This window comes from Nerophis ophidion, linkage group LG19 (assembly GCF_033978795.1).
Source record: "Nerophis ophidion isolate RoL-2023_Sa linkage group LG19, RoL_Noph_v1.0, whole genome shotgun sequence".
Taxonomy (NCBI): Eukaryota; Metazoa; Chordata; class Actinopteri; order Syngnathiformes; family Syngnathidae; genus Nerophis; species Nerophis ophidion.
Window position 1 is genome coordinate 14,783,895 of NC_084629.1, and position 25,000 is coordinate 14,808,894.

General features: G+C 39.5%; 1 protein-coding gene across 8 annotated transcripts in view; it reads left to right on the plus strand.

Annotated features, from left to right (window-relative positions):
• st6gal2a (ST6 beta-galactosamide alpha-2,6-sialyltranferase 2a) overlaps nt 1-25,000 on the plus strand; it is a 188,053-nt gene that overhangs the window by 117,039 nt on the left and 46,014 nt on the right. For all 8 annotated transcript variants that reach the window (XM_061879280.1, XM_061879279.1, XM_061879278.1 and 5 more), the window contains 3 exons: nt 1,281-1,378; nt 10,379-10,480; nt 24,907-25,000. The exon at nt 24,907-25,000 is cut by the window's right edge and continues 81 nt beyond it. In XM_061879280.1, the coding sequence (XP_061735264.1) occupies nt 1,281-1,378; nt 10,379-10,480; nt 24,907-25,000 (294 nt within the window). The remainder of the gene's footprint in view (nt 1-1,280; nt 1,379-10,378; nt 10,481-24,906) is intronic.

Genomic DNA, 25,000 nt, shown 5'->3' on the forward strand with positions numbered 1-25,000 from the left:
TCAGGCTTGCCCCTGACAGTTTGGTTGTGTTTTACTTTTTCCTCTGTGTGTGTGTGTGGTATTTCCTGTCTTTAGTTCCCGTCAGCACTCTTATTTTGGTTCAGTTTCCTGTTTGTCTCCCTGAGTGCTGTGTCCCCTCAGCTGCGGCTGAGTGGCACCTGGCCACACCTGGTGTCAATCAGCCCGCTTCTATTTGGACCTGTTTTCTCCTCCAGTCAGTGCTGGATTATTTGTCGTGTCGTGTGGTGCAGTGTCAATGTCATTTCTACTTGTCGTTCCTACTGGTTGTGTCATTGCAGCGTAGCGGTAAGCTATATCCGGTAGCTGTTTGTAGCTTACTTCCTTTGTTCCTTTCTTCCAGTTTGTTTGTTCATTGCCAAGTTTGTTATCCACCTCGTGCGCGCCTTTTGTTATTACCCTTTTGTTTGTTCTTGTTCTAGTATTTTAATAAAAATCATGTTTTCTTATTCAATGCCTACCACCGTTTCGGCATCTTGGGGTTCGCCACCAACAAACTATGACACAAAATAATTAGCTACCGGCTGCCACCTACTGATATGGAAGAGTAATTACACCGTTATTCTGCCGACAGCACTGAGACTCAACAACAACACATAATTTTCAGACTATAATTACTGGTTTTCATAAAATATTTTTAACCCAAATAGGTGAAACGAGATAATCTCCAACGGCACACCAGACTCTAGCTCACGGCACAGTGGTTGAAAAACACTGATTTAGATCACAAGTGTTTTAAATGTAGGAGCAAAAATTCATAATATGACCCCTTTAAATGAAGTGTGTGTAAAATCTGCAGACGTCAAATATTACACTAGTATTTTTTTTAAAAAGGTGTATAACACCCCAAAAATTTGGTAAAAACTGTATCGAGATATCAATAACATACAAGCTTTTTTCACGACAGAGCCATCTGTTTGAACTTGTAGAGTACTGCCATTTTTACTTTACCACTGGAGGGAACTTGTATGACCACTTGTTTTTATCAAGAGATATGTTTAATGTGCATGTGTTTCCATTCATTCACATGCAGAATAATATATGCAATTCATTAGCGCGTGAATGAGTGCAATATATATTCAATGTATGCATATGCGTCATCACTGCATTGACTTGTTGATGCAATTAAAACACAGACCATTTAGAAAGGAGATGCTTTTTTTTTTACATGTCGCATGGCAAGGTATTCAAATCTTTGTTGTTGAAATGTGGCGTTGCACTTCCTGCATGGCCTGATGTGTTTGGTAATTTGCATTTTGCAGACGCTCATGATGCCGTGTTGCGGTTCAACGCGGCGCCCACCGAAGGCTACGAGAAAGACGTGGGGAACAAAACCACTATCAGGATCATGAACTCACAGGTGAGAAGCAGAATAATCAGTCTGTTGAAATGGAACTCCTGCAGAGGAGCAGGCGGGAAAATAGTCCTGTTGACTTGAAATATTAGAAAAGGGGGAGGGGGGATATATAATGCACAACAAAAACAGCAGGGGGAAAGTGCAAGTGTGAAAATGAGTGGATTAAATAGGTAAGTCAGAAAATGGGGACAAATGCCCGTGTCCAGACAAAAACTGCCCAATCAAGTGTTGTTTTTCGTGAAACATGCTTAAAAAGGCATGCGACTATTTTTTAATCAACATGAGTACGCAACAAAAGAGGAGAAATATAATCTTAGAGGAAAATCTAATTTAGAATAGAATAGAATGGACTTCGTTGTCATTATATTTACATACAACGAGATTAAGGACTCCAATTTAAGGTGTGGAAGTGGAAACAAGTATGAAATAAAAATAAATCACACAATATGTTTATTTATATACTGTATTTATAATACATTTATACTTTTGTTTTATTTTTAAAATAAAAAAACAAAAAATAGACTTTTCGACCTGGACAGGTTAATTAATCTACATACCCTGTTTCCATATGAGTTGGGAAATTGTGTTAGATGTAAATATAAACGGAATACAATGATTTGCAAATCCTTTTCAACCCATATTCAATTGAATGCACTACAAAGACAAGATATTTGATGTTCAAACTCATAAACTTTATTTTTATTTGCAAATAATAATTAACTTAGAATTTCATGGCTGCAACACGTGCCAAAGTAGTTGGGAAAGGACATGTTCACCACTGTGTTACATCACCTTTTCTTTTAATAACACTCAAAAAACGTTTGGGAACTGCGGAAACTAATTGTTGAAACTTTGAAAGTGGAATTATTTCCCATTCTTGTTTTATTTAGAGCTTCAGTCGTTCAACAGTCCGGGGTCTCCTCTGTCATATTTTACGCTTTATAAAGCGCCACACATTTTCGATGGGAGACATGTCTGGACTGCAGGCGGGCCAGGAAAGTACCTGCACTCTTTTACTACAAAGCTACGCTGTTGTAACACGTGGCTTGGCATTGTCTTGCTGAAATAAGCAGGGGCATCCATGATAACGTTGCTTGGATGACAACATATGTTGCTCCAAAACCTGTATGGACCTTTCAGCACAAATGGTGCCTTCACAGATGTGTAAGTTACCCATGCCTTGGGCACTAATACACCCCCATACCATCACAGATGCTGGTGTTTGAACTTTGCGCCTATAACAATCTGGATGGTTATTTTCCTCTTTGTTGTGGAGGACACCACATCCTCTGTTTCCAAATATAATTTGAAATGTGGACTCGTCAGACCACAGAACACCTTTCCACTTTGCATCAGTCAATCATAGGTGAGCTCAGGCCCAACCAAGCCGGCGGCGTTTCAGGGTACTGTTGATAAATGGGTTTTGCTTTGCATAGTAGAGTTTTAACTTGCACTTACAGATGTAGCGGACAACTGTAGTTACTGATAGTGGTTTCATGAAGTGTTCCTGAGCCCATGTGGTGATATCCTTTACACACTGATGTGGTTTTTGATGCAGTACCGCCTGAGGGATCAAAAGTCCGTAATATCATCGCTTACGTGCAGTGATTTCTCCAGATTCTCTGACGTTTTTGATTATTTTACAGACCGTGGATGGTAAGATCCCTAAATTCCTTGCAATGGCTCGCTGAGAAATGTTGTTCTAAAACCGTTCAACAATTTGATTACAAAGTGGTGACCCTCACCCCACCCTTGTTTGTGAATTACTTAGCATTTCATGGAAGCTGCTTTTATACCCAATCATGGCACCCTCCTGTTCCCAATTAGCCTGCACACCTGTGGGATGTTCCATATAAGTGTTTGATGAGCATTCCTCAACTTTATCAGTATTTATTGCCACTTTTCCCAACTTCTTTTGTCACGTGTTGCTGGCATCAAATTCTAAAGTTAATGATTATTTGCAAACAAAAAGTGTTTATCAGTTTGAACATCGAATATTTTGTCTTTGTAGCATATTCAACTGAATATGGGTTGAAAATGATTTGCAAATAATTGTATTCCGTTTATACTTACATCCAACACAATTTCCCAACTCATATGGAAACGGGGTTTGTATTTGTGTTTAAAAATGTTTAAACATTTTTATTCTCGTACAACACTTAAAACCTTTAGCCTACACTTAAAACCTTTAGCCTATCTGTACGTGGCGTTAAAATATGGAATGGATTAACCAAAGAAATCAAACTAAGAACCAATAAGATTTAGTTTAAGAGACCTTTCAAACTACAAGTGTTCACAAAGCACACAGAAGAAGAATTATGATGAACATCTGATCTTGAACCCTTATTTTCTTTTGAAATAAAGATTGTTAATGTATGTAATATGTGTTTGCTTACTACTTATTATTCATTTGTTCACTGTTCTGTTACAAAGAACAAGGAATGGGATAAAATTGCAATGTTATGAAACGGAGTAGGGTTAAATAAGCTCTGCTTCTTCCTACTCCTTTTCGGACGTGCTGGAATGAAAGACCTGGAATTTTTGGATGCATTACATTGTATCGTATGCATGTTCCAAATAAACTGAAACTGAACTGCGTTACGTGAAAAATTGTTTCAGACCTAACAAGCCCCCAAAAAGACATTAAAAATGATGGGTTTGTTGAGTTAAGGAAATAAAAATCTGCATTGCTTTATCATATAAGGGTATATCTGACTATCTGAAAGTATGATTAAAAAAACATGACCTTTAAGTTGAGGTTTGACTGACATGCTTTATTGCAAATTGAGTTTTGATGTTTTTGCCACAGAACACGTTCGCTGACTTTTTTTCAAGCATGGGGAAAAAAAAGGTTTCCCTAGTGTCGTCGTATAAGAGCATATTGACACAATAACTATCCATCCATCCATCCATTCATCCATTTTCTACCGCTTATTCCCTTTGGGGTCACGGGGGGCGCTGGTGCCTATCTCAGCTACAATCGGGCGGAAAGCGGGGCACACCCTGGACAAGTCGCCACCTCATGGCAGGGCCAACACAGATAGACAGACAACATTCACACTCACATTCACACACTAGGGCCAATTTAGTGTTGCCAATCAACCTATCCCCAGGTGCATGTCTTTGGAGGTGAGTACCAGGAGGGAACCCACGCAGTCACGGGGAGAACATGCAAACTCCACACAGAAAATCCCAGGATTACTCAGGACCTTCAAATTGTGAAGCATGCACACTAACCCTTCTTCCACCATGCTGCCCGACACAATAACTAGTAAAATGTAAAGCCCGTGCTCATAAATTTGAGTTGTAGTGTTATCCTGTGAAAAAATGTTTGGTGAATTTTAAACAACAGCAACACACTAGTTCAGGGGTGTCAAACTATACTCCAGGGGTAGGGAATCTATGGCTCTAGAGCCAGATGTGGCTCTTTTTATGACTACATATGGCTCTCAGATAATTATATTTATATAGCGCTTTTCTCTAGTGACTCAAAGCGCTTTACAAAGTGACACCCAATATCTAAATTACATTTAAACCAGTGTGGGTGGCACTGGGAGCAGGTGGGTAAAGTGTCTTGCACAAGGACACAACGGCAGTAACTAGGATGGCGGACGCGGGAATCGAACCTGGAACCCTCAAGTTGCTAGCACGGCCGCTCTACCAACGGAGCTATCCCGAGTAACCGTGTAATACTCTTCCATATCAATAGGTGGCGGCCGGTAGCTAATTGCTTTGTAGATGTCGGAAACAGCGTGAGGCAGGGTGCAGGTAAAAAGGTGTCTAATGCTTAAACCAGGGGTAGGGAACCTATGGCTCTAGAGCCAGATGACTGCACCTGGCTCTCAGGTAAATCTCAGCTGACAATGCTTAACACGATAAGTAATGAATAATTCCGCTGGTAATCACATTGTCAAAAATAACGCTCAAATTATAAAACATTCTCATGCATTTTAATCCAACCATCCTGTTCAAGATGTCGCATTAATGGTAAGAAGTATTATATTTATTATTGGTTAACTTTTAGAATAACAATGTTGTTAAAAAGTTAAAAATTTAGTTGTATTCAGTGTTAAAAAATGTTATATGGCTCTTACGGAAATACATTGTGGAATATTTGGCTTTCATGGTTCCCGACCCCTGCTATAATCGGTGGTCACATGGAGAAAAATCTACTCCGAAGTGGGCCGGACTGGTAAAATCACGGCACGATAACTTAAAAATAAAGACAACTTCAGATTGTTTTCTTTGTTGAAAAATAGAGCAAGCACATTCTGAAATTGTACAAATCATAATATTTTTGTTTTTTTACACTTACATGTTGCAATTAATAGTATATATACTTTATTTGTCGTTATTTATATTTTCTTGATAAATTATGTGATTATGTTCATCAGTCAACTCATTGGTGTTAATTTTCTATCTATCAAGATAAAACAATTATATCCAAATCAAATTACAGTATGTTATTTGAAGTGGATAGTATTTATATAGCACTTTTCTCTAGTGACTCAAAGCGCTTTACTTAGTGAAACCCAATATCTAAATTACATTTAAACCAGTGTGGGTGGCACTGGGATTAGGTGGATAAAGTGTCTTGCCGAAGGACACAACGGCAGTGACTAGGATGGCAGACGCGGGGATCGAACCTGGAACCCTCGAGTTGCTGGCACGGCTGCTCTACCAACCGAGTTACACCGCCCCAAATACGATCCAATTATTTATGTAGTTTGATCATTTTCCAAAGATACAAATAATTACTATTGTGACATCCGGTGGACACATTTAAAACAGCAGTTTCTTTCGATCCAAAATTTCAGGTTAATTTTTATACTTAACAAAGTTTATCCCGCGGGCCTGTGGGCCGGATAAAACCTGTTCGCAGGCCCTCGGGCCGTACGTTTGACACTCCTGCACTAGTTAGTTCGGAATTACTTGAGGACGTATTGACAAACAAACTAGTGATATCACCAGATCCCTTTAATTTGAGGTATGAGTCGACATGGTAGGACACATTTTGTTTCAATGTGTGTAGTTTGAGAAAATAGGTGGACACTTTTTTTTTGACGAAGTCGATATTGATGTTTGTGCTTGTAGACTGTTTTCGAATTAAATTTTTTTCCCTCTTTTTGTCATCACATAAGGGCATATAGACAAAATAACTAGTACAATAAAAAGCTTTCATCGAGACCTTGAATTTGAGGTATGACGCCACCTGATTTTTTATGTTTGTACTAGGGTTGTACGGTATACAGATATTACTATAGTACCGCGATACTAATACAACATTTTAGTACTATACCGCCTTTTTTTATATTTATTTTAATTTTTATTTTTTTAATGAATTTATTAATCAATCCAACAAAACAATACATAATAATGCAATCAAATTCCAAAACCGAACCCGACCCAGCAACATTCAGAATAGCAATAAACAGAGCAATTGAGGACACAAAAACATGACACGGTGCAATCCAAAAGTAGTGAAACAAAAATTAATATTATCAACATTAGTAACAATTTCAAAATAACGCCTCTGAAAAGTACTGGTCCGCTCCAAGTACAGTAGCGTATCGAGTCGATACTACTATGATTATGTCTATTTTTGGGCATCACAATAGTTTCTTTGGTTTTTAAAAAATATATATTATGTTTATAAACTCAGGAAATATGTCCCTGGACACATGAGGACTTTAAATATGACCAATGTATGATCATGGAACTACTTGGTATCGGATTGATACCCGAATTCGTGGTATCATCCAAAACTAATGTAAAGTATCAAACAACAGAAGAATAAATGATTATTACATGTTAACAGAAGTGTAGAAAGAACATTTTAAAAGAGAAACCGTAAATGCTCAAGTAGATTAATAATTAATTTTCTGCCACTTGTCCTTAATAATTTTAACAAAATAAAAGAACTGCATATGTCAGCAGACTTTGTTTGCTTACTTACTAATAAAAGACAAGTTGTCTTGTATGGGCTTCACGGTGGCAGAGGGGTTAGTGCGTCTGCCTCACAATACGAAGCTCCTGCAGTCCTGGGTTCAAATCCAGGCTCGGGATCTTTCTGTGTGGAGTTTGCATGTTCTCCCCGTGAATGCGTGGGTTCCCTCCGGGTACTCCGGCTTCCTCCCACTTCCAAAGACATGCACCTGGGGATAGGTTGATTGGCAACACTAAATTGGCCCTAGTGTGTGAGTGTTGTCTATCTGTCTGTGTTGGCCCTGCGATGAGGTGGCGACTTGTCCAGGGTGTACCCCGCCTTCCGCCCGATTGTAGCTGAGATAGGCGCCAGCGCCCCCTGCGACCCCAAAAGGGAATAAGCGGTAGAAAATGGATGCATGGATTGTCTTGTATGTTCACTATTTTATTTAAGGACAAACTTGCAATAAAAAAACATGTTTAATGTACCGTATGATTTTTTTTTGTTAAAATAAAGCCAATAATGCAATTTTTTGTGGGCCGCTTTATTTAGAAAAGTACCGAAAAGTATCGAAACAATTTTGGTACTGGTACCAAAATATTGGTATCCGGACAACACCAGTTTGTTCTCTAAAAAATTATTGGCAACTTTTAAACAATAAAAATAATTGTTTATCCTGACTTGTCATCACGCCAAGGATATATTGATGAACAAGCGAGTGATATTGAAAGTTTTCGCAGTGACCTTTAAGGTAGACTTGAGACTTTTGATGTTTGTACTTGGTGACTTTTTTCAAATACATGTTTCCCTTGTGTCTTCAAGACATATTGACAAAATAATTAGAAAGAAAGCACTTAACACCTGTGACTCTGCATGTTGTTTGATGTTTGTAATTTGAAAAAAATGGTTGACTTTTCAAACGACAGCAAAAAAATTGTCACACATATGGATCATGTTTTGTTTTGTCATGTTATGTTTTGATTTTGGACATTCAGTCACGTTTTGCACTTCCTGGTTCTGTTTGTTTCCATGCCAACTCATTAGTTTTCACCTGTCACGTCCCTTTTCTCAGCCTCACACCTGTTTTCACTAATGATCATAGCTATTTAAGTCACTCTTTTTCTTTTCTTTGTCCTGGGATCTTCACACACGCACACACGTGTGTGCACCTCCTTCATGCCCTCGTCCAGTTCTATGCCTTGTAAGTTTGTGTATTTATGCTATTGTGCTAGTTTTGTTTATAGTCATTATCATTCATGCCAATCGAGCAAGTGTTTTTGTTTTATGTTTGTAGTTTGCAGCATTTATGCTAGTCTTTTGTTTGTTCATAGCCACGTGTCTGTACCTCCTTGTGAGCGCCCTTAGTTTGTTTATTTTTTATTATAGTGTTTAAATAAACAACCATGTACTCACGTCCACGCCTCGCTCGTGCTGATCCTCATCTGCATCGAGGAAACAATCCATGTCCAAGCCAAGTTGTGACAAAAATTAATTCCAAATTGTTTCATTGTATACAGTGCATCCGGAAAGTATTCACAGCGCTCACTTTCCACTCATATTTTGTTACAGCCTTATTCCAATGTGGAATAAATTGATTTTTGTCCTCAAAATTCTACACACAAATACCCCACAGTGACAATGTGACGTTTTTTTTTATTTTAATTTTACTAAGTTATTAAAAATTAAAAAGCACTCTTACATTAATATTCACAACCTTTGCTCAATTTTTTGTTGATGCACGTGTGTCAGCAACGTGTAGAGACATCCTGGATGAAAACCAACGCTTTCCATTCAATCTGATGGAGCTTTAGAGGTGCTGCAAAGAGGAATGGACGAAACTGCCAAAAGATAGGTGTGCCAAGCTTGTGGCATCGTATCCAAAAAGACTTAAGGCTGTAATTTCTGCCAAAGGTGCATTAACTGAATACTTATCTACATGTGATTCATTTATTTTTTTCATTCTAATGTATTTGAACAATTTAAACAAAGAAAACAGCTTTTTACATTGGCATTTTGGGGTGTTGTCTATAGAATTTTGAGGACAAAAATGTACTTACTCCATTTTTATAATAAGGCTGTAACATAACAAAATGTGGGAAAAGTGAAGCGCTGTGAATACTTCCTGGATGCAGTGTAAGGACGTATTGACAAACAAACTGATGATATGAAGAGCTTTCACCATGACCATTCACTTGAGAAATGACTTGACGTGCTTTGTGGCAAATTGTGTTTTGATGCTTGTGCTCTAAAACACGTTCGGTGACATTTTTTGGAACAGGAAAAAAAATTGTTTTCCCTTCATCAAAAACGCGTTATTTTTAGCCATTCCGTCACCGTATAAGAACACAATGAAAAACCAACTAATAATATACAAAGTCTTATTCAAGCATTTGAATTTGTTGACAAGTGTCACACGGTTAGTTCCCCCGGGATGCAAACGGACGACTCCCGACAGGACTTTTGCAAGTAGGAACATGATTTAATCTTCACAAAAACCAAAGCACCACCCAAGAACAGAAAATAAGTCGCACCCGAAGCTAACTTAGCATAGGCTGGGAGACAAGCGAAACTTGCGTGACGAGAGCATGAAGCAAACAAAGAAGCCAGGACGAGAGCGGTGAATAAATAGCTCTCTGATTTGTGGTCGACTGCAGGTGAGCGTGCCGACCACTAACAAGAGGCAGGTGAATCAAATGAATCCCCATAGAAACCAAAACAAACCCAGAGTTTCACAAAACAGGAACTAAGGGAGTCCAAAAATAACAGAACATAACAAACACATGATCCGGGCCACGGATCATGACAACAAGTCAATGGGGTTTGTTGTAAATTGAGTTTTGACATTTTCCACCAGTGTACGAGCGTTTAGTGACTTTTCAAATCCAAATGTTTATCGGCCATTGCGTCATCACGTAACAACATATTCACAAAATAAATTGTGATTCCGAATGCCCTCATTAAGTCTTCTAAACCACATACTCTGTAGTAAATGGCTTTTTGATGTTTGTGCAAGTAATTGTTATTATTAAAGTGATATTGAGTGGGATCATTCAAAACATGTACGATATCCTTTACAGATTCTGGCTGATCCGAGGTTTCGTTTCCGCACAAGTTCTCTTTACAAGAATGTCACCCTGGTGGCCTGGGACCCAGCACCTTATAATCTCAACCTACACAAGGTAAATACAACGTTGTTCATCTTAAGCCCATTTTAAGTACAACCGGAATTGCTTTTGGTGGGGAAAAAAACAATTTTGTGGTCTGATGCATACATAGTGCATACATACTGTACATAAAAGGAAAATGCGTATCACGTTCCACAGACTTGCACCCCCTCCCCTTCCTTTGCTACATACTGTGTCTGCTGTCATCGCCTATTTATCACCGGGCCTTACCCGATATCTATCTGACTTGGAACTGCCCTGGGATTAAAAGTAAAGCAGGAGTGTTTTCCATAACTAGGCACGAATCAAAATATTGTGGTAAATAATAGCAACAATACAGTAAATGCTGCAATTAGAACCCCTTAGGCCAGTGGTTCTTAAATGGGGGTACGCGTACCCCTGGGGTACTTGAAGGTATGCCGAAGAGTACGTGTGATTTAAAAAAAAAAAAATTCTAAAAATATAGCAACAATTAAAAAATCCTTTTATAAATATATTTATTGAATAATACTTCAACAAAATATGAATAAGTTCATAAACTGTGAAAAGAAATGCAACAATGCAATATTCAGTGTTGACCGCTAGATTTTTTGTGGACATGTTCCATAAATATTGATGTTAAAGATTTATTTATTTGTGAAGAAATGTTTAGAATTAAGTTGATGAATCCAGATGGATCTCTATTTCAATCCCCAAAGAGGGCAGTTTAAGTTGATGATTACTTCTATATGTAGAAATCTTTATTTATAATTGAATCATTTGTTTATTTTTCAACAAGTTTTTAGTTATTTTTATGTCTTTTTTTCCAAATAGTTCAAGAAAGACCACTACAAATGAGCAATATTTTGCACTGTTATACCCATCCATCCATTTTCTACCGCTTATTCCCTTTCGGGGTTGCGGGGGGCGCTGGCGCCTATCTCAGCTACAATCGGGCGGATGGCGGGGTACACCCTGGACAAGTCGCCACCTCATCGCAGGGCCAACACAGATAGACAGACAACATTCACACTCACATTCACACACAAGAACCAATTTAGTGTTGCCAATCAACCTATCCCCAGGTGCATGTTATTGGAAGTGGGAGGAAGCCGGAGTACCCAGAGGGAACCCACGCATTCACGGGGAGAACATGCAAACTCCACACAGAAAGATCCCGAGCCTGGATTTGAACCCAGGACTGCAGGACCTTCGCACTGTTATACAATTTAATACATCAGAAACTGATGACACGGTGCTGTATTTTACTTCTTTATCTCTTTTTTTCAACCAAAAATGCTTTGCTCTGATTAGAGGGTACTTGAATTAAAAAAAATGTTCACATCACTGAAAAAAGGTTGAGAACCACTGCCTTAGGCGACCCTGTTGGTGGTTGGAGTTGTTTATTTACCTAACCGTGTTGTTAATTTGAAAGAATTTAAAAGTTATGGCTAATATACAACTTTTTTTTTTTTTTTAGGTTTAATAATTGCAACACACCAGTAACACACCAATGTGGTAATAGCGGTTAGGAGAAAACTGCTTAGTCGGCATTAATAATGCTGATAGGTTGTAATCAACAGAATGGCAGGTGTAACATGCATTTAGTTTCACATCGACATCGACACATAGCGTAATTTAATTTGAAAGCGCTTGCAGAGGTACACTATATTGCCAAAAGTAGTTGGCCACCCATCCAACTGATCAGAATCAGGTGTCCTAATCACTTGGCCTGGCCACATGTGTATAAAATCAAGCACTAAGGCATGGAGACTGGTTCTACAAACATCTGTGAAAGAATGGGCCGCTCTCAGGAGCACAAGTGATTTCCAGCGTGGAACTGTCACAGGATGCCACCTGTGCAACAAATCCAGTCGTGAAATTTCCTCACTCTAAATATTCCATAGTCAAGTTTCGGCTTTACTATAAGAAAATTGAATAGTTTGAGAACAACAGCAAGTCAGCCACCAATTGGTAGGCCATGTAAACTGACAGAGGGGTCAGCGGATGCTGAAGCGCATAGTGCAAAGACTTTCTGCACAGTCAGTTGCTACAGCGCTCCAAATTTCATGTGACCTTCCAATTAGCCCACGTACAGTACGCAATGAGCATCATTGAATGGGTTTCCATGGCCGTGCAGCTGTATCGAAGTCATACATCATCAAGTCCAATGCAAAGAATGTCAGATGCAGTGGTGTAAAGCAGGTCGCCACTGGACTCTAGAGCAGTGGAGACGCCTTCTCTGGAGTGATGAATCACGCTTTTCCATCTGGCAATCTGATGGACGAGTCTGGGTTTGGAGGTTGCATGGAGAACGGTACATTTCGGACTGCAATGTGCCAAGTGTGAAATTTGATGGAGGAGGAATTATGTTGTGGGGTTGTTTTTCAGGAGTTGGGTTTGGCCCCTTAGTTCCAATGAAAGGAACTTTGAATGCTCCAGGATACCAAAACATTTTGGAAAATTCCATGTGCCCAACCTTGTGGGAACAGTTTGGAGCAGACCCCTTCCTCTTCCAACTTGACTGTACACCAGTGCACAAAGCAAGGTCCATAAAGACATGGATGACAGAGTCTGGTGTGGATGAACTTGACTGGCCTGCGCAGACTCCTGACCTGAACCTGATAGAACATCTTTGGGATGAAATAGAACAGAGACTGAGAGCCAGGCATACTCGACCACCATCAGTGTGTGACCTGAATAAGCAGTATTCAATTATATGAATAAAAATAAATAACTAGAATTTGCAATACTGCTAGGAATTTGCGTGTAAATTCTCTATAGGCGCAAGAAGCCAAACTGCCAAGTGGAACTGAAATGCTTGAATGTCCAGAGTGTGTGGAGTGTGTGGATGTTGGAAAGGTTCAATTCGGATAAGAAATGTTGGATATGCAGTCGATTGTATATTTCCCATTCATTGTCAACGGGGTGGAACGTTCCGGGAAAGAATGTTTTGAGTTCAATATATCGGAAGAGTAGTATGTTTGGATGGTTGAAAGGTCGGATTCGGGTTTAAAAGTGATGCCACATTTTTAAAATTTAGGGCATTGTAGATCAATGAATATGTCCATTAGAATAGGAATTTACTGGCAATTTGCGAATTTCTGGAAAACCGGGAATTTGTAAAAAATATTGATCAGAGTACAATTGTTCAAGATGAAATGAATTGGTTGACGTTAGAATTTTTGGAATTGGTTGAAAAATGTTCACGTAAGTAAGCCTGAATTGAATATGAGTATTTCGGAATTCCTGAAATTTTGGTAAAACCGGGAATTTGTATTAAATAAAATTAGAACATTTGTTGGCCCAACTAAGAGGAATGTTTTCAAGGTGGGATGGTGAAAAACAAAAAATGTGGACAGCAAAAACTTTCCAAGAAGAGATGAAAATAGGGCTTTGGAAAATGGGAGTTTCTGGGAATTCCTGGAATTTTTTTAACTTGGTAGTTTGTTGTCCAAGGTGAGTGGAGTGTGTGGATAGAGGAACGGTTCGAATTGGTTGAGAAACGTGGCCTGTTCATTTTCAATGGGAAAAATGTCCTGGAAAACCGGGAATTCTGGGTAACTGGGATAATTTTGATACATTTTTTATGGGAGCTCACGATTCCTAGTCAGGCCGAACGTTTTTGATACTCGAACGGTTCAGACCAAATGAAAACTGGGCGGAATAATAATAATGTTTTTTTAATTTTTTTTATATAGAATTATATATGTGTGAATGCTTGGGCATTCACACATGAAATAAATAAATACAAAACAGAGAAAGAAAGAAATACAAATAATTACATATAAATATGACGTTTTCATCAAAACAATTTCAAACAAAAGAACATAAAACAGACATAAACAAATATTAAAAAATAAAACAACAAATGGCTGAATAAGCCTCTCTAAACGGACTCTCAGTCATCCGTGCAGACTAAACTTTGGCCTAGAGTGGTGGTCGGCAACCCGCGGCTCTAGAGCCGCATGTGGCTCATTAGCGCCGCCCTAGTGGCTCTCTGGAGCTTTTTAAAAAATGTATGAGAAATGGGAAAAAAAGAAGGAAAAAAATATTTTTTTTGTTTTAATATGGTTTCTGCAGGAGAACAAACATGACACAAAACCTCCCTAATTGTTATAAAGCGCAATGTTTACATTAAACCTGCCTCAATGATTCGAGTATTTGGCGAGCGCCGTTGTGTCGTACTAATTTTGACGGTCCTTGAACGCACCATGGTTTGTTTACATGTAACGTTCTCTGATTTTCTAGGACGTGTTTTATGCCACTTCTTTTTCCGTCTCATTTTGTCTACCAAGCTTTTAACGTTGTGCATGAATGCACAAAGGTGAGTTTTGTTGATGTTATTGACTTATGTGGAGTGTGCTAATCAGACATATTTGGTCAGTGCATGACTGCAAGCTAATCGATGCTAACATGCTATTTAGGCTAGCTGTATGTACATATTGCATCATTATGCCTCCTTTGTAGCAATATTTGAGCTAATTTAGTTTCCTTTAAGTCCTCTTAATTCAATTTATATCTCATGACACACTATCTGTATGTAATATGGCTTTTAATTTTTTGCGGCTCCAGACAGATTTGTTTTTGTATATTTGGTCCAATATGGCTCTTTCAACATTTTGGGTTGCCGAACCCTGGCCTAGAGCTAGTGGGCAGCATAGGATGGAGTAGGCTCTCTTGGTTGCTTTGTTGAGTGTGTGCCTGTCTCTGGCCGTGCTGCCAGCCACCCCTGCAGATGATGCTGTGGAGCACTGCAGAGGACACCACGGTGTATGTGGGTGATGAAATGCTATTTTGATTTTGTTTTGTTTTTTCTATGGTATGTCTATGCTGTCATGGTGCAATCCTATGTGCGCGACATATATTATTTATTGCCAAACCCCCCCATCCCTCAGCCCTGGGGCTCCCCTTAGGCTAAGGCAACCTTGCTGGTGGTTGGAGTTTATTGTTTTACTTCTGGTGTTCCCTGAAGGCAACATGGTAGGTGATGCCCACTAACCTTTTTGCTAAACTGTCTGTGTCTAATGAGCGTTGTTGTATCGTTTCACGAATGTTGTATTCCTTGTGTATCTGGCTCCCGTTGGAGACTCAACAACTACTTGGTTTCTTGATTTGCACACCACCTTATGTGCCATTGTGTGCTAAGTTCATCAGTCTTTTCTTGTCTCACCAGGACAGTGTCACCAACATTGACATCTGAATATCTGGCTCCACGGTGTTCATCTGTGCAGATCTTGGATTGTCCTTTTTGTTCTACGTCTCTGTCTCTTACTTCCAGATCTGCATGTGCTGCTTGGCAACTTCCCCCTCATTTTTCGGTTGAAAAGCAACTCAGCGGGCTCTGTGACATATTTTCTGAGTTGTCGCTTCCTGTCAAGTCCATCTGAGACAGCGATGCAAATCCTATTCATCAGCGAAGTTTTTTGACGCTCCACCTCGCCGTTTGCTTGCGCCCACCGAGGCATCGTTTTCACGTGCTTAATCCTGTTGGTGTCACAGTACTCACTGAACTCCTCTGATTTAAACGGAGGACCCCGGTCTGACCTCAGTGTGATGGGAAGTCCATGTCGACCGAAAATTGTCTCTAGACCAGGGGTCATCATCGCCCGTGAGTAGTAGAGATGAGTAGCCCGCTGGCCTGTTCTAAAAATAGCTCAAATAGCAGCACTTACCAGTGAGCTGCCTCTATTTTTTAAATTGTATTTATTTACCAGCAAGCTGGTCTCGCTATGCTCGATATTTTTAATTCTAAGAGAGACAAAACTCAAATAGAATTTGAAAATCCAAGAAAATGTTTCAAAGACTTGGTCTTCACTTGTTTAAATAAATTCATTTATTTTTTTACTTTGCTTCTTATAACTTTCAGAAAGACAATTTTAGAGAAAAAAATACAACCTTAAAAATTATTTTAGGATTTTTAAACACATACCTTTTTACCGTTTAAATTCCTTCTTCTTCTTTCCTGACAATTTAAATCAATTGTCAAGTTTTTTTTTTTTAATTGTAAACAATAATAAGTACATTTTAATTTAGTTTTTCATTTTAGCTTCTTCAAACGTATTATGATTAAAATTCAAAAAAATTATTCTGGCAAATCTAGAAAATCTGTAGTATCAAATTTAAATCTTATTTCAAAATCTTTTGAATGTCTTTTAAAAAATTTGTTCTGGAAAATGTAGAAGAAATAATGATTTGTCTTTGTTAGAAATATAGCTTTGTCCAATTTGTTATATATTATAACAAAGTGCAAATTGGATTTTAACCTATTTAAAACATGTCATCAAAATTCTAAAATTAATCTTAATCAGGAAAAATTACTAATGATGTTCCATAAATTATTTTTTTCTTTTTTGTCCAAAAGATTCGAATTAGATAGTTTTTCTATACATTTTTTTCGGTTGAATTTTGAATTTAAAAGAGTCGAAATTGAACTATGCTTCAAAATTGTATTTTCATTTTTTTCTTGTGTTTTCTCCTCTTTTAAACCGTTCAATTAAGTGTTTTTTTCATCATTTATTCTCTACAAAAAACCTTCCATAAAAGGAAAAAAAATGTAAGACGGAATGACGGACAGAAATACCCATTTTTGTATATGTATTGATTTATTTATTAAAGGTAAATTGAGCAAATTGGTTATTTCTGGCACTTTATTTAAGTGTGTATCAAACTGGTAGCCCTTCGCATTAATCAGTACCCAAGAAGTAGCTCTTGGTTTCAAAAAGGTTGGTGACCCCTGCTCTAGACTGTCTATCACCTTTGATGTAATTGTGGATTTTACCACGTCATATTCATAATAACGGCTGTAGTAATCAACTACAACTAGAATTGAGTCAGCTGTCGGCAGGGGTCCAAGTAGGTCGATGGCAACATTTTGCCAAGGCCCCTCCGGTAACTGTTGCTCTCATAGGTTCCGCTGCATCTGGGCGAGCAACAACTTGGCAACCGTGGCATGATTTACAATGTATCCCAGCTGCTTTGTCCATAGCTGGCCACCAGACTTTGCTCCTGAGGAGCTGTTTGGTACCGACGACTCCCAAGTGTCCTTGATGAGCTAGTGAGAGAGCACGTGCCCACAGTGCTTGTGGGAGCACGATGCGTGTCCCGCGTAGAACCAGTTGTCCTATCAAGCTACAACAGCATACAGTGGGGCAAAAAAGTATTTAGTCAGCCACCGATTGTGCAAGTTCTCCCACTTAAAATGAAGACAGATGTCTGTAATTTTTATCATAAGTACACTTCAACTGTGAGAGACAGAATGTGGAAAAGAAATCACATTGTAGGAATTTTAAAGAATTTATTTGTAAATTATGGTGGAAAATAAGTATTTGGTCAACCATTCAAAGCTCTCATTGATGGAAGGAGGTTTTGGCTCAAAATCTCACGATACATGGCCCCATTCATTCTTTCCTTAACACGGATCAATCGTCCTGTCCCCTTAGCAGAAAAACAGCCCCAAAGCATGATGTTTCCACCCCCATGCTTCACAGTAGGTGTGGTGTTACTGGAATGCAACTCAGTATTCTTCTTCCTCCAAACACGACAAGTTGAGTTTATACCAAAAAGTTCTATTATGGTTTCATCTGACCACATGACATTCTTCAATCCTCTGCTGTATCATCCATGTATCCATTTTGGTATAAACTCAACTCGCCGTGTTTGAAGGAAGAAGAATACTGACTTGCATCCCAAGAACACCACACCTACTGTGAAGCATGGAGGGCGGAAACATCATGCTTTGGGGCTGTTTTTCTGCTAAGGGGACAGGACGATTGATCCGTGTTAAGGAAAGAATGAATGGGGCCAGTATCGTGAGATTTTGAGCCAAAACCTTCCATCAGTGAGAGCTTTGAATGGTTAGCTAAATACTTATTTTCCACCATAATTTACAAATAAATTATTTAAAGCTCCTACAACGTGAATTCCTGGATTTTTTTTCACATTCTGTCTCTCGCAGTTGAAGTGTACCTACGATGAAAATTACAGACCTCTGTCATCATTTTAAGTGGGAGAACTTGCACAATCGGTGGCTGACTAAATACTTTTTTGCCCCACTGTATGCTGTGTACTTTTCAAAGTGTCCACTAGCGATGGCTTTACGCACCTCACTCAGCTCTTCATTGTGGGCTGATGCTTCCTCAACCTCATGGGTTGTCAATACGGTGGGTGACGCGCTCACTGCCATGAATCTCACGTATTCGTCGGATCCGTGTGCATGTTTCTGTTTCAGTATGCTGTTTCCTAATAGACGTGATAAATGGTCTGCTGTGTTCTTTTTGCCCAACATGTGTACTACTTGAAAATCATAAGGCTGTAGCCTTAAAACCCATCGCTCTATACGAGCAAATGGTTTTAAAGGCCTACTGAAATTAGATTTTCTTATTTAAACGGGGATAGCAGGTCCATTTCGCGATTTTGCCATATTTTTGCTGAAAGGATTTAGTAGAGAACATCGACGATAAAGTTGGCAACTTTTGGTTGCTAATAAAAAACCTTGCCTTTACCGGAAGTAGCAGACGATGTGCGCGTGACGTCACAGGTTGTAAGGCTCCTTACATCCTCACATTGTTTACAATCTTAGCCAGCAGAAGCTAAAGCGATTTGGACCGAGAAAGCCACAATATCCCCATTAATTTGAGCAAGGATGAAAGATTCGTGGATGAGGATATTGGGAGTGAAGGACTAGAAGAAAAAAAAAGGCGATTGCAGTGGGATTTAGATGTTATTAAACACATTTACTAGAATAATTCTGGAAAATCCCTTATCTGCCTATTGTGTTGCTAGTGTTTTAGTGAGATTATAAGGTACCTGAAAGTCGGAGGGGTGTGGCCATGGGTGTAGTGACCGCCAGTGTTTCAGTGGGGGGAGGTAATAGTCGCCGCAGCATAACTACGGTAAGAGCCGACTTATTCCCACAATTTTCTTAACGAAACCTGCCGGTTGACATGTGGTCGGGATCCATGTTCGCTTGACCGCTCTGATCCATAGTAAAGCTTCACCTTCGGGAATTTTAAACAAGGAAACACCGGCTGTGTTTGTGTGGCTAATAGCTTCCCAACTCCATCTTTCTACTTTGACTTCTCCATTATTAATTGAACAAATTGCAAAAGATTCAGCAACACAGATGTCCAGAATACTGTGTAATTATGCGATTAAAGCAGAGTACTCATAACTTGGATCGGGCTGGAAAATAATGTCCGCTACAACCCGAGACGTCAAACGCACGCGTCAGCATTCCGCGACGTTTTCAACACAACACTTCGCGGCAAATTTAAAACAGCAATTTAGTAAACTAAAAAGGCCGTATTGGCATGTGTTGCAATGTTAATATTTCATCATTGATATATAAACTATCAGACTGCGTGGTCGGTAGTAGTGGGTTTCCGTAGGCTTTTAAAAGTGGTCTGTAGATAGATTCTATAACCAAATCAAACTGTCTACCATATACGTAAGAGTGTAACCTCTCACAGGCTCATACAAGAGCCAAGGCTTCTTTTTCTGTCTGAGAGTACCTACGTTCGCAGTCAGTTAGACCGCGACTGACATAACATATGGGAACATTCTCTCCCTTCTGGCTCTGTATTAACGCTGCTCCTAGCCCCACTGGACCAGCGTCTGCGATAATCTTGGTTGGTGCATCTTTGTTTAAGTAGACTAGTGTCCCTGCTTTGGCTAAGCCTTCTTTCAACTCAGTGATTTGGGTGCCTCCGGTTTATTACCAACTTCGAGAGTTAAAGATCTCCCCGGCTCTCGTGACGTCACACACTGAACACCGACTACGGTGGCTCTGACATGACCACAGTACATGACACTAACAAAACTGAACATAAAGCTGAACCGACTGCAAAGTAAACAAAAACAGAATGCTGGACGACAGCAAAGACTTACTGGGGAGCAGAGACGGCGTCCACAAAGTACATCCGAACATGACATAACAATCCACAACAAGGGGGACGGCGTGGCGCAGTTGGGAGAGTGGCCGTGCCAGCAACCTTGAGGGTTCCTGGATCAATCCCCACCTTTTACCAACCTCGTCACGTCTGTTGTGTCCTTGAGCAAGACACTTCACCCTTGCTCCTGATGGGTCATGGTTAGGGCCTTGCATGGCAGCTCCCGCCATCAGTGTGAATGTGTGTGTGAATGGGTGAATGTGGAAACACGCTTTGAGTACCTTGAGGGTAGAAAAGCGCTATACAAGTATAACCAATTTACCATTTAACAATGTCCACACAAAAACGGATAGCAACAACTTAAATAGCGTCAAAGGATGATAATGCTACAGGAAATTACCAACAAAACAGGAAATACACTAGAATAGGAGCGCAAAACAAGAAGAAAAACAATACACACAGGAAAACACCAAAAACTCCAAATTTTATGTGACAGGTCGTGACAATACACCGACTATGAGACAAGAGCATGCAAGTGATGCATGCTTGGTTATGGTTTGAATTCATATCCAACAATTGCGACGACAACTTTTTACTGTCAATATCAGCTACTGAGTTTAATGTATTCATGTTTTCTGCTGGTGGTGTGCCTTCGGATTTTTTCAATGAAAAAATTGTGCCTTGGCTAAAAAAAGGTTGAAAAACACTGATGTAGACCACAAAGTGTTTAAAATATAGAAAAAAAATCATAATATGAGCCCTTAACACACTTTGTTTGAATATTATCTGAAGATTTCTATGACATGCCGTTCCGTATGAATTTACGTTGGCTCCGGCACACCATTCATTCCTGGATTTGTTGTCGTCCACATTGTTAGACATGTTATAACCTTAATAATGCACATATATGAGAAGCACGTGTATATTTATTACAATTCCACAATGAAACGTGGAGGAAATGAAATGACTGCAACAAGATATAATATACAATGTTGGAAATTGAAAGTGTATGTCACTTCTTTTTGCCTCCATATATTGTTAGAAAAGAATCAATTTGTCCAAGTTTTTGTAAGGCACAACACATTTTTCACGCTCAAGTAATGGAGAAGTACAGGAGCTCCATCAATCATTATACACAGATTGATTTTTGTCAGGGGAAGCGAGAAAATAGCTCTTTGACGGATACTGAAGCACTTTAATTTCCTATTGTGAACAAAGTGACTGTACATCCATATGTGCATGTCATGGACAACATGTTGACAAATCATACATTATGTATTGGAAAGCAGGGAATAAATATACACTACGCCCCTAAATAAAACATCACTTCCTCCTCAATGCATTGAAAAATAGCATTGTTTGTTTTTCTAGTTCAAATTAATCCTTAGGAAACTGAACTTGTTTTGGAATTTTGCCTATCATGGACAACCGTTATAAGAGACAAAGTAGCGCTCACACTGCATGGTCGGATGTCTGATTCAGAATTTTTTTGTCGAGTACGATTTTTTTAGCGGCCGTTCACATTACGAAAAAAAGTGATTTCTAATGTGAATGCAATCTGACCCGCATGCGGTCATGACGTCACACACACTGCAATGTTTACAGAAGTAATCATGGCTTTCATTGTTCTTGGTCTCAGTACTTATGCGTTTGTGGCAATTCTAAGGATTTTGTGCAACTAATGCTTTCTGGACTGAATTATTGCGTGTACAAGATTAGGAAGGAAGAGGATATGTATTTTGGCTCTCGCAGTTTTACTGGATATTTTCCTTCAATGTCCGCTTGAAGACCGTGTCTGTGGGCCCGCTTGAAGAGCATGTCTGTGGGCGAGTAGTCAGAGACAGGAGTGGTGAAACTTTCTTGCGAGTTCCTAAAACATTTTAGTTTTACCTGTTTTCTGCTCCGTTGGCAACTATTTCTTTTATAACCATCTGTTTTGGAGCATAATTCTTAATGGTGTCCTTGTTAGATGAATGCGACCTGAGCGCATATACACTATATTGCCAAAAGTATTTGGCCACCTGCCTGGACTCACATATGTACTTGAAGTGCCATCCCACTCCTAGCCTGGAGCATTCAAAGTGCCCTTCACTGGAACTAAATGGCCAAATCCGTCTCCTGAAAAACAACCCCAAACCATAATTCCTCCTCCACCAAATTTCACGCTCTGCACAATGCAGTACGAAATGTACCATTCTCCTGGAAACCTCCAAACCCAGACTCGTCCATCAGATTGCCAGATGGAAAAGCTTGATTCATCACTCCTGAGAACGCGTCTCCACTGCTCTAAGAGTCCAGTGGCGACGTGCTTTACACCACTGCAACCCACGCTTTGCATTTGAATTGGTGATGTATGGCTTAGATGCAGTGGATCGGCCATGGAAACTCATTCCAGGAAGTTCTCTGCATACTGTATGTGGGCTAATTGGAAGGTCACATGAAGTTTGGAGCTCTGTAGCAACTGACTGTGCAGACCTCTTTGCACTATGCGCTTAAGCATCCGCTGACCCCTCTCTGTCAGTTTACGTGGCCTACCACTTTGTGGCTGAGTTGCTGTTGTTCCCAAACTCTTCCATTTTCTTATAAGAAAGCCGACCGTTGACTTTGGATTATTTAGGAGTCAGGAAATGTCACGACTGGGTTTGTTGCACAGTCCTATGACAGTTCCACGCTGGAAATCACTGAGGTCCTGAGAGCGGCCCATTCTTTCACAAATGTTTATAGAAACAGTCTCCATGCCTAAGTGATTAATTTTATACACCTGTGGCCTGGCCAAGTGATTAGGACACCTGCATCTAATAATTTGGATGGGTGGCCAAATACTTTAAGCAACATAGTGTATATCCAATTTATTTCCACATATGAAAGAGGCCTGGGTTGAATATGAAAAATTCGGAATTGCCCTGTTTTACACTGACTTGAAAAAGTCCGATACAGGTTGCAAATGGGCAAGCAAATCAGAATTTACCTGCAGTCTGAAAGAGGCCAAGAACACTTTTTTTTAGTCTAAAGATAAAAAATTGCTTGCAAGATGTGACTAATGGGAGTTACCTATGTTGCCTTCAAAGCCCTGGAAAACAACTATAAAATGTTTTACAGTATCTACCTGCTGCAAGTACCGTATTTTCCGGACTATAAAGCGCATCGCGATACAAGCCGCACCCACAAAAATTTAGAAGAAATTATTTTTCCACAAGCTGCATCGGAGACTATAAGCCGCAGATACAGTGTGAGAAAAAAGTATTTAGTCAGCCACCGATTGTGCAAGTTCTCCCACTTAAAATGATGACAGAGGTCTGTAATTTTCATCATAGGTACACTTCAACTGTGAGAGACAGAATGTGAAAAAATTCACATTGTAGGAATTTTAAAGAATTTATTTGTAAATTATGGTGGAAAATAAGTATTTGGTCAACCATTCAAAGCTCTCACTGATGGACGAAGGTTTGGCTCAAAATGTCACGATACATGGACCCATTCATTCTTTCCTTAACACGGATCAATCGTCCTGTCTCCTTAGCAGAAAAACAGCCCCAAAGCATGATGTTTCCACCCCCATGCTTCACAGTAGGTGTGGTGTTCTTGGGATGCAACTCAGTATTCTTCTTTCTCCAAACACGTCGAGTTGAGTTTACACCAAAAAGTTTTTTTTTGGTTTCATCTGACCACATGACATTCTCCTCTGCTGTATCATCCATGTATCCATTTTGGTATACACTCAACTCGTCGTGGTTGGAGGAAGAAGAATACTGAGTTGCATCCCATGAACACCAGACCTACTGTGAAGCATGGGGGTGGAAACATCATGCTTTGGGGCTGTTTTTATGCTTAGGGGACAGGACGATTGATCCACGTTAAGGAAAGAATGAATGGGGCCATGTATTGTGAGATTTTGAGCCAAAACCTCCTTCCATCAGTGAGAGCTTTGAATGGTTGACCAAATACTTATTTTCCACCATAATTTACAAATAATTCTTTAAAATTCCCACAATGTGAATTCCTGGATTTTTTTTTCACATTCTGTCTCTCACAGTTGAAGTGTACCTATGATGAAAATTACAGACCTCTGTCATCATTTTAAGTGGGAGAACTTGCACAATCGGTGGCTGACTAAATACTTTTGTGCCCCACTGTATATAGGTTACGAAACGAGTCATTACACAGTAAGATTGTTTCCAAATAGTGCCTGGAGCAATAAGGTGGAGATAGAAATAAACTGTACAGATGAATATATAGCATTTTTGCATATGCATCCACGTTAATGGATGTACGTTATATTGTCTTTATATTCCAGCGACCTAATCCATTTTTGGGGGGAACTAAGGGGTTTCTCCCAGTATTGCGGGCTTTTTGACGGTCAGCATATATTTTGCATATTAAAGACGACAGAGATGCAAAATGGATTGCATGCTCTATTTTGCTCACTCATCAGACATAATCCACTTGGCACATGTTTAGTAGATCAGATTTGCGTGTGCTATCTGCTAATCAGGTTTGCAAGTGTTTTAGGACATGCAAACCTTTAGTTAATAAATCAGCCCCTAAATGTGTGTTTTCCACCTTCCATTTTAGTGGTACGCCAGTCCTGACTACGACCTGTTCGGCCCGTATGAGGAGCATCGCAAGCACTCCCCCGGCCAGCCCTTCTACATCCTGCATCCAAGCT